This window comes from Papilio machaon, chromosome 25 (genome assembly GCF_912999745.1).
Source record: "Papilio machaon chromosome 25, ilPapMach1.1, whole genome shotgun sequence".
Classification (NCBI taxonomy): Eukaryota; Metazoa; Arthropoda; class Insecta; order Lepidoptera; family Papilionidae; genus Papilio; species Papilio machaon.
In genome coordinates, this window is record NC_060010.1 from 3598851 (window position 1) to 3610056 (window position 11206).

The 11206-nt window shown below is 33.1% G+C and overlaps 1 protein-coding gene across 1 annotated transcript; it reads left to right on the forward strand.

Annotated features, from left to right (window-relative positions):
• The first annotated feature begins 1983 nt into the window (after positions 1–1983).
• LOC106718280 lies at positions 1984–4664 on the forward strand. Its single transcript, XM_045684309.1, has 5 exons — positions 1984–2157; positions 2871–3030; positions 3577–3750; positions 4091–4257; positions 4507–4664. The coding sequence occupies exons 1-5, from the start codon at positions 1984–1986 to the stop codon at positions 4651–4653; spliced, it is 822 nt and encodes a 273-aa protein (XP_045540265.1). The 3' UTR covers positions 4654–4664.
• Positions 4665–11206: the final 6542 nt, after the last annotated feature.

Genomic DNA, 11206 nt, shown 5'->3' on the forward strand with positions numbered 1-11206 from the left:
CTATGTGTTCTTCCAGACTATGTTCTATGTGAATGCCAAATTTCATCAAGATCCTTTCAGCTGTTCCGGAGATACCTTCAAATAAACATCATCCATCCATCTAAACTTTCGCATTTATAATAACACTAGCTGTCGCTTGCGAATCTGTCCGCGTGGCATTGAAAAATACCTAATTAGCCTATGTCTTCTTCCAGACTTTATTCTACATCTGTGCCAAATTTGATCAATCTGCCAGATCCGGTGAGCCCTTCCGGACATACTTTCAAACAAACATCCATCCATCTAAACATTCGCATTTATAATATTAGTAAGATTAAGAAATAAGATAACTGGTTAACCATGTGCATCTGTAAATACAAATCGACAAAATATTGACTAATATTTTTTATAATTTCTAACAATTAAGTGTGGGTTTCTAAAACCAACATTTCTATATAAAACATATTGTCTTCCCTGCCATTATCTTTGAAAAAAAAAGAAATAAAAATATGTCTTAAAATGACATTTGATTCTCGGAAACCGACTGTAAGTGTGTTTTGTTAGACAACCTTTATTAAACTGTGTAGAATTTGCACAATATTAATTTTGCAAATAATATTCCATCAAACATTAGTACTTTTATTAGCCGACTTCAAAAAGAAGGAGGTTATCAATTCGACTGTTTTTTTTTATGTGTGTTTCCGCGAAACTCCGCCCCTGGTGGTCCGATTTTGATAATAATATTTTAATCGAAAGGAAGTGCTTGCAGATGGGTCCCATTTTTTGTTTTTTTTTTAAATAACTAGAGGACTAGTAGATTTTATTGGATGCATTGTAGAATAGTACTTTACACATATGATGCCTTTTTATGATATATGCTAACGTATCAAGAAGTTAAATGGAATAATAAGCAAGAAAATAATATATCGATAAAATTGTGTGAATCCGAGGGCATCAATTACTATGCTTTATAAAAAGGTAGTCGTTGCCAACTTCATGAAAAGGAAATCGAAAACTTTATTATAATTTGGAGAAGAGCGCTGAAACTTTGCTCTCTCGACAGCCGCTTACCTTGGCAACTTTTTGATATTTCCAAATTGTGCTGATTTCCGTTTTCCGTTTGTAAACGTTTATCGTACCACTCTGTATTTGCTTTTATTTTTGAGTTTTCTTTTGCCTTAAAGAGTTCTAACAACGCGGCAGTTGGATTCGGATACTGATCAAGGTAAGTACAATCATTTCTATACTAATTTGTAATTAAAACGTGATATAGTACGTAAACTTTACTGGACCGGTGATTAAGTGAAACTAAAGTGCAACAAGATTTGTACAAAATCATTGACAAACTGTGATTGTCTTGTCGTGTCTTACTTTATGAACTTTGTCATTTTATGTGATACTAGCTTTTGCCCGCGACTTCGTCCTCGCGGAATAAAAAAATGCACACTAGATAAAAAAGTTCCTATGTCCGTCTCCTAGTTCTATGCTACCTCCCCATCAATTTTCAGCGAAATCAGTTCGACCGATCTTGAGTTATAAATAGTGTAACTAACACGACTTTCTTTTATATACGAGTATATATATAAGATATATTTTCTAGTTTTTTTCTAATGTTGAGCTACTAAAAAGATATATAAATTCTTATATACCTATATATTATTAATTATTTATTTGCAATCTGTGTTATAAAATATATAACATGTCATAAAAACGTCAACTGTCAATGTTTTATTGAAAATCATTTTACGAAACATTTCTATAAAATTATTTAGTCATCACGTATTTTATTTCAGTAATTTTATGGTGTCAAAAAATTTACACAATTTAAATGTCATTTAAAATTATACATTCGTATAAAATTATGTACACTGTTGTTTGAAACTTAATTTTGAAAAAGGTGGGTAAAAATAATACATTTTCATAAAATTGTTTTAAGAAAGGGTATTTTACCTTTTCATTTCTTTCCATCTTACATAATCCTGCTTGAATTTCGTAGTCTTCAAAATGACACAGTCAGAGGCAGCAACTGAGATTGAAAAGATGCGGGCTTTAGAAGAAAGGATAAAAGCTCCATCGATATGGGGCCGATTACCTTGTGGTATACGATTCGAAGACCTACAAGATACACGATATGATGACGCTGTTAAACTTTTAAAAAAACATTACCTTCCTGAAGAGGTAATTTGATTGAAGTATTCTTAATATTTTACTAATATTATAAATGCAAATGTTTATATGGATGGATGGATGAATGTTACAAGATATCTCCAGAACCGCTTAACGAATCTCACTGAATTTTCGCACAGATGTAGAACATAGTCTGGAAGGGTATTAAATAAGTTTTTTTTTAATTCCTCGCAGAAGGAGTAGCGGGCAACATCTAGTATGTATATAAAACCTTATAAAATCAACATTTTAACAATAAATTATATAAAATGTATAACAACGCCATCTAGTATCAAAATGCTGTAATCGTTTTAACCTTAATGAAAATCAAATAATCGATCCTTAAATACGATCAGATCATCCCTTAATAATTTTTATGAGAGAAAGTAAGAAATGAAACCCTCTAAACAATTGATAGAGTTAAAATAAATTGATGTTGACGCAGGGCCGCGTTATGCAATGATCTGTCCTCGGCGGTATTTCAAGAATTTAGGGTCCATCAAGAAGGGAGCATATGTCTTTCTCGAAGGCCGGCAATGCATCTGCAGTTCCTCTAGTGTTGCGGATGTCCATTGGCCTCGATGATCACCTTGGTGTTCCCGCCGCTCGTTTGCCCCCTTCTCCTATAAAATATATATAATACATACACATATATAATGTTGATAAGCATAAATAGATCGAGATTGATAATTGTTTTGACCGTATACTGCATTTATATTTCACAGATAACATATCGGTCTGTAAAATTATTGGATGACAAAGAAGGTACCGATGAATTTATACACAACGCTCGTATTTGGATGAAAGACAAAATATCAATAGCAGCGGTCAAGGAAGGAACTAATCAATTAGTTGGTGTTTTAATTATGAGGATACAAGATAAGAGTTAAGTTTTTTTTTTTAGAATTTACTTCAGTTCACTGCAAAAATATGTCTTGTACAAAGACTAAGGCAACAACATTTGTACATTACAATACTAGTAAATTTTATGGCAACGAAACCTCAGATCTGCCTATATTATTAAAAAGAAAAACATAAAGAGAAGAGTAACACGTATTTACATCCATAATAATCCTATTGGTCCTAGAGAATCTTCCTAATGTTATAAAAAATCGTTGTAAATTCGGATGGATGGACAAACAAACATCCAGATGGATGTTTGTTTTAAGGTATCTCAGGAACAGATCAACAAATCTTGATGACATTTGGCATAGATATAGAGCATAGTCTGGAAGAACACATAGGCTAATTATTGAGTTTTTTTTAATGCCGCGCGGACAGAGTCCCAGGCGACAGTTAGTATAACAACATATCAAAGTTAAAGTTTAACTTAAGTTGGACGCTAAGATAAGTAGCTTTAATTTGTCATGATGGATATTAATCCTTTTTAAAGAGTTCCCTCCTTTTTAATTAAAATTTGTATTTCTTTAGGTGCTTTTTCTAGAACATTTAGTCGTGTGAAACTTACACATAATCCTCTTTATTCGAAAGTAATGAAATTCTATAATGAAATCGAGAAACCTATTGATTTGTTTAAAGAGATGGGAGTCAGACGATATTTAAAGTTTTACGTCATAGCTTTGAAAGGAAGATATCGGCATAGAGGTAAGATCAAATGTATTATTTAATTTATTTTTAGTACCAAGTAATGAGGAAAGAAGATAAATACATTAAACAAGAACATTAAATATGTATGTGAAGACATCAGCAGACATAGGCCTAGAACGAGATTGATAGATTGAAAGGTGACATAATTACGAAGGAAGCGACAATTGAAATAACGAAAGATCTATTTGGGGGACGAAAAACTAGTGCACTGCATAAGTGGAAAAAAAAAACAGGGACATGGTGATGATGAGTTGTATAAATAATAAAAACGTCTGAATTTCAATGTAGTTGTTGTATCGTTAGTTATTGTTTTTTAATTTTAAATTATTTTCATCAGGTATTGCAAAAGAAATGTTAAAGGCAGCTAGAGAGCTAGCTGCGAGTGCAAACGTACCAGCTATCGCTGGTATTATGACTACATCACGCGGTCAGGTCATCGCAGAGAGTTTGGGATTTGTTAAATACAATGAAATTTATTATATCAGATATCTTATCGATGATCAGGTATTTTATTACGTCTATATTATTAGCAAAGTATCAATCTCCTATCAAGAGTAATTGGTGTTGTGGAATTTCATTGACTACGGTGGTTATAATACGATCCGTTACTCAATTGGCTTTATCATCACCAATATAAAGATGTCTTTTCCTCTAAGCAACCAGTCTTGCGCATATACTTGCTCCTATAGTCGCGGCCGCAGCATATCAATGCTGCAAGTTGAGCTAGTGAAAATGGTTCTAAATACATTTCAGATCGCGTTCTTTGACACTGGTTTGGGAAACTATGGAGCCGCATTAATGGGTTATCGTATACCAGACGTCGAAGAACCAGTAGAGGTTCAACCTCAACGATCTTCAAGATTCAATATACAGCCTATAACAACAGAAGACGATGACTGAGATCTAGAAGAAGGACTGAATTTGTAAGAACATCATGAAATTTGAGATCATTCGTTTGTCTTTTGTTTCGTATTCTTCCTTCGAATGTTTTAGTAGTGCAGTCAGTTGTTTTTTTTAGTAAATTAATTTAGTAAGTCAAGCTGTGAGCTAAATACCTTGAGGCAAGATATGTGCTTGGGATAACTATTAAGTCATAAAACATTAAAACCGTTACTTTGTTTAGTTTTTGAAGGAATAAAATTTACTGTGAATTCTTTAGTAAGAAAAATGTAAATTTAAAAGTGCGATTGCAGAGAGAACGTCACATATATTACATTACCTTTGCCGCAATTGAATAAATGAATGATAATTTACATATTCCTTATGCATAGCAACTTTTGCTGCCTTTAATTTTATTCACGTCTTAGTTGGAAAATTATAAAAATGTAAGATATTTACTTGATGCATTGAAATTTGAAAATTTTTCTTTTCTACCTTCCAACATATTTTGAATTAACTGGTTTTAAAAAAATTTCAAATAGACGCAATAGAAAAAAATATTAATAGATACTAACTTAAAAGAGATTTAAGTTAAATAAGCATACTTAGTATTTCTACTAAAACGAATTAAGGGATTTTTCAAAAGCTTTTAATTACAGCCATATTATACAATCCTTAAATTCGTAAAGAATGAAAAATCAATTATGTCTTAAGATTCCTTGGAACGTAATATCAAATTTTCGTTTAGATAAAATTGCCTAAAGTCGATTTTCTTCTTGTATTCATAGTTCATCGTTTATTTTTTGACCATCAAAGATTTTTATACGGCGCCTCCGGCATCGTATATGTTCTTACATAAATATTTATTGGGGTTCTCTTTAATACGTCCAATACGTAATAATCCACTATTACGGTGACCATAAAATTGTGGGACTTTTTTTGGAACACATTCAGCAAACGACTTGTACATACAACAATTATCTCTAATCGTGAAATACCGAAAAACACAAGGAAAGAGAAATTAATGAATGATAGCACGGTTAATAAAATGGAAACCTTCAAAAGGTATACACATAATTTAAATGTTTTATCAGGACTATAAAAAATCCGTAACAAAAAAATAAAGAATATATTGTGAAATTCTATTAAAATATTCAAGTGTCATCGTGCAATATAAAAAAAACATCCACAGTTTTCACAAAATACAGATATGTTATCGCTGTCACAGGTATTTCGATTGAATGTTTCAAAACGTTAGTGTTTTCTTCCAGTACAAATATAAACATGGTCACCGGCTCTTCACACAAGGGACGCATAAAAGTGAACTGTCGTATTGACTTTGTGTCTGGCGCTTGTAAGTCACATATTGTACCAAATAATGTTCAATGTACCAGCTTCTGCTAGTATATGATTATTATATTTTTACTAATGTGCTGATAACTAATACAACAGTTTAAATCTACAAAGATTACTAATATCAAAACAGCATCCCATTTGCGCCAATAGCTTTACGGTCAAAAGAACGGATTTCCGATCGAGCGGTCGAGAGTTCAAATCTCGCCAGTCGATTTTTGGCGTAAATCGGATATGACAAGCTTCGAGCTTATTTCAAATAGTACCACATAGTAAACTAACAAAAATCTGCTTATATTTGTCATTAAAAAATATCCGGAAGCCTAATTTTAGGTTCCTTTTCCTGGCCCCTCCTATCTTGTAAGGAATGGATGGGAAGAGGATGTGGATTTGAGTGTCGCGTAAGAAGGCAAAATATTCTCTTACTGTGCGTCCCCCTCCTCCGTCGATTAAAGGTAGTCAACGCATCTGCAATTGCGGATCTTTATGGGTAGCGGTTACATCGCTATTTCAAGCGGCCGCTTGCTCGTTTACCACCGTATTATATAAAAAATATCATCCAAACTTTAACAATTCCGATATTAGTAAGTAAGAAAAAATATGGTATTTTTTAAACAGCAAGAAGCGAGCGTACCTCTTTCTCAAAAGCCCGCAACGAATCTGCAGTTCCTAGACGTCGATGATTAATTGTTCACGCTGCTTGTTTCCCACTTCTTTTTTTGAAAAAAAAAATGAAATTATAAAAAACGCTTGCATTTTTTATTTGCTCCAAACGTAACTCATAATTTTATAAATTTAAGGATACTTACAAGAATCTTAAAAAATGCTTGTCATAAAAAATTTTCTATTATTTTTAACCCTAGAACCGTACCCTGGGGTACAAATCGATTTTTTTTTTTAAAATCCTTTATAACTTTTTTTCTACTCGACTGTTTGCTTCGCGCGCCGGGGTATTTACCTAGGGCGGGGGGAAGCGTGGATGCTTTTGTTGGACAGCGGTTCTGCTAGGGACAAGACTTCGGACGCTGCTTGTGGGGTACACCAGTACCCCAGAGTACTATCAACGTAAGTATTTTATTACATATATATTTTTATAATTTTGTTTATTATTATGTTTTTTGTATTGTTTTGGATATGAATTAGTGTAAAAAAATCACAACGTAATGTAGATACTTTATATATGTTAAAAGTTGTTTTTTTTTGTTTTACATAGATATTTTCTTTCTTAGTTACAATTTTTTTTCGCATAGCTGTGATTTTATTTTTTCAGATGGCGTCACGGCGTATTCTAAATAAAAACGAAATTGAAAATATCTTATTGCCGACGGAAGATGGGGAAGGTGTTCTAGGCGAGGAGCTAGAAGATGAACCAGATGGAATTATTGAAGATTTTCGTTTGCTTTTCATGATGAACTCACTCTGCTTTCATATATTCCTCCAAAGTTTAGCAAAGGTAAAAAGAAAAACGTCCTCATGCTTTCCACCATGCACTTCGAGGCAGATAAAGACAAGGCTGTGACTTTGCCAGAAATCTAAGTTTTTATAATCAAACAAAGGGTGGCGTTGATCCATTGACCAGCTTTGTCATACATACAGCGTATCCCGCAAAACTCGCCGTTGGAGCCTTTGTGTATTCTATGGAATTCTTAATACTGTGGGGATTAATTCTATGATATTGCTGCATTCTTCAATGGCCACTAATAAACAAGATTTCAGAAATAGGCGCACTTAGTTGAAGACTCTCGCTTTTAATCTCATCAAACCTCACCTGGAAGAAAGATTTCAGTACCAAACTTTGCCAATGTCCCTGCAAATAAGTATTGGAGGTATTTTAGGAAAAAAACGACCAGGAGCTGTGGCAACTCCTTTAAATTCAAAATTCGGAAGGTGTTCCTTTTGTCCAAGGTTCTAGGACCGGAAATCGCGCACACAATGTGCTACGTGCAAAACTTTTATTTGTAATGAGCACCAAAGCAAAATATGCTAAAATTGTTTAACGGTTCCTAATTAGTTTACCTCAATTGTGATAAAAAAGACTCAATTAATGTAAAAAAGCATATGTATGTTGATTTTTGTAATAAAAGTTTATTATCCTTTAGTAAATGCGTTTTTTTTTTGGGGTGCATCTGTACCCCAGGGTACTGTTAATGAAATTCTGATATGGGTACGGTTCTAGGGTTAAGCTCCTAGCAGAGTTTCGTAGAATTCCACTGTCGTGACAGTTGTATTACCACATTCTGTTGTCTCTGTTTTGTCGAATGTAATGAAAGGGATGACGATATCTAATAATGCAAATGACACTGCAATGGAACTCTGTAGTTAAAAGATATGAGTATGGTCAAGAAGACGTAAGATATATACAAACATGAATACAATGGTCGTCGCAAACTCTAATGAGCTCGAAGAACAACAAACAAACAATACACGTACGTACTCACTCCTAGGACTAGGATAAGTATGAAATTTTCTCTAACATGCATTCTTTTGTTTAATTAACTAGCAGGTTATTATTATTTATTAGTATACGACAAGCTTTGCATTTCATTTTCAATACACATAGCTTTATAAAGTAACTAGCTGTCACCCGTGACTCCGTCAGCGCGGAATTAAAAAACTTAATAAATATATGAAAAAGATGTTACTGAAGAATACTACGATTATGACTGACCACGGACCACTTTTATTGACATATTTGACATTAATATATAGTCTTACAATTCTAAACTTAAAAATAACATTATCTTAAAAACCTAATGGCTATATATACATTACAGTAACCTATGTGTTCTTCCACCCTATGTTCTTTATCTATGCCAATTTTGTAGCAAACATCCTTCCATACATCTAAGCATTCGCATTTATAATATTAGTAAGACTGTAATTGAAATTGTCACATTTGTTGATCTATGCGTCGTTATATTTATCGTTTCAAACTTTAATAAACAACCTTTTGATTAATATTATTGTACGTTCTAATTTAAAGATGAAGTCGGCTAAAAAGATAAATAAATATAGACAAAAATAGATAAAATGTGACCAACAAAACGGAACAGGCTCAGTATTTGAGGCGGATTGCTTCGATAAAAGTTTCTATCAAAATTTTGCAGTTGTACTGCGAACTTTCTAAAAGCTTTCGAGTTTTGGGAATTTGTTCTGTAAAATACTTTGGACATTTAAGATACAACATTATTTCATCTTCCAGATAACACTAGCTGTCGCCCGCGGCTTCTTTCTTGCGTGAGAAAAAACTGAATAGCCTATGCACTATTTCAGACTGTAATCTATCTGTATTCCAAATTTTATCTAGATTCGTTAATCCGTCCATTAATCTAACAGTGATAGATACCGCAACAAGAATATTTGTTGGGTGCACGAATGGACCGCGTCGACCGGTGAAATACCACGACCACACAGAATACAGGCGTGAAGTGGAAGCAATTCCGCGTTTCGTCTGATGAGTGTGGTGCCGGAGGCCTAATTTTAGTCCTCTTTCCCTTACCATCATTTTCTTATTAGGAAAGGATGGGAAGGGAAAGTGCATTTGGCGGAAGAGGGGACGCATAGGAAGGAGAAATATCCTCTTTCTGTGCGTCCCCTTCTCCATTGATTAAAGTTAGGCCGTTGCCTAACTTTAATCGATGCGTTCATCTACATTTGCGGATGTCTATGGGCAACGGTCTTCTCGCTATTTCGACGAATCCAGGTGGCCGTTTTCTCGTTTGCCACCTTTTGATATAACAAAAATCCTTTCTAGAGTTACGGGGTATATTTGTAAGATAAGATTGGTAGTTCATTGATTTCACTACACTTGCAGTATTCGCTGAATAGAATAATATTTTGAAAACAAAACGCTTTATTATATTTTGAGAATTGACTGTCCTTTTTTAAAGAACTTCAACGAATTCGCAATTCTTAGCAATATAATACATATGAATCAAGCAACAAATATACAAAAAAAAATACTTAGAACAAAAGAAACAGAATCGCGGATGTATTTCAGTGAGATTGTTTTGTTTCGGAAAGTTTTCATGAACAATTGTTTCCGCCGCGTAACTTCCTATATGCTTTTGTTTTAAAGTTGTCTGCTCTGGCTATTGTTTTCAACATATACGAGTATGATCCTCTTATTTTTAGACACTTTTGGTCTATTTTAAATAGTGTATTTTTTCAATAGCAAAAATATAATTTTGAAGTTTAATTTCAGAGTCGGTTGAAATTATTTTTACTTCTACCAACTCATTAAAACAAAGATTTGTTTTACACATATTTTTAATCGGAAAATACAAATTTTGATATATTAAATTTAATAACTTAGTAACAGTTAATTTTCCTAGTGTTACGGATTTCCATGGGTGTCAATGATCACTTTGATTTTCCCGCAGCTCGTTTGCCCCCATCTCTTATAAAAAAAACAAATTTGTAAAACATATTTCAGAATCTGTATAAGAAATAGATCCAGTATTTTTTTTAGTTTATTCGTTACATAAAAAAATATAAATTTTTCCTCTTCATAAAGATTTAAAAATGTCTAATTGCAGACAAATAATATACGTTTTAATACATATTATTGTCGTCTCTGTCTTGACAAAGGGTGTGAAGAAGATAACAATATGAATAATGTGTCAGCAGTAGAACTACAGTAAGAATAACAGTTAAATAATTATGGTCGTCAAAACATGCAAAAGCGTTGAAACAATTATGCAAATTCTTAAAGACAACATGATATAGTATAGATGTCGCTATAGTTGGGGGAAATGCATTTACAGCGATTGCAAACAAAAACATAACCCGTTAATAACCTTACAATAGCATAATTCTAATCTTTCATAATATATTTTCTTATAACGTAAGAGATAGCCTGTAAGTTAGAGAGAAAATTAAATTTACTAGTATTATAAATACGAATGTTTGGATGGATGGATGGATGGATGTATGTTTGAAGGTATCTCCAGAACGGCTCAATGGATCTTGATGAAATTTGGCATAGATGTAGATCATAGTCTGGAAGAACACATAGGCTACTTAGTAGTTTTTAATTCTGAGCGGATGGAGTCGCGGGCGACAGCTAGTTGTGTACAACTTACCTGGTTTTTCAAGACATTTTTTAACAACGCCATCTAGTTAAAAATTTAACAAACTTAAGTTCGATCAAGTAAGAATTTCTGTCCGATTCGGAGACCACTCATTTGTTTTAAAAGTTCTTTTTTTACAATTCAATAAT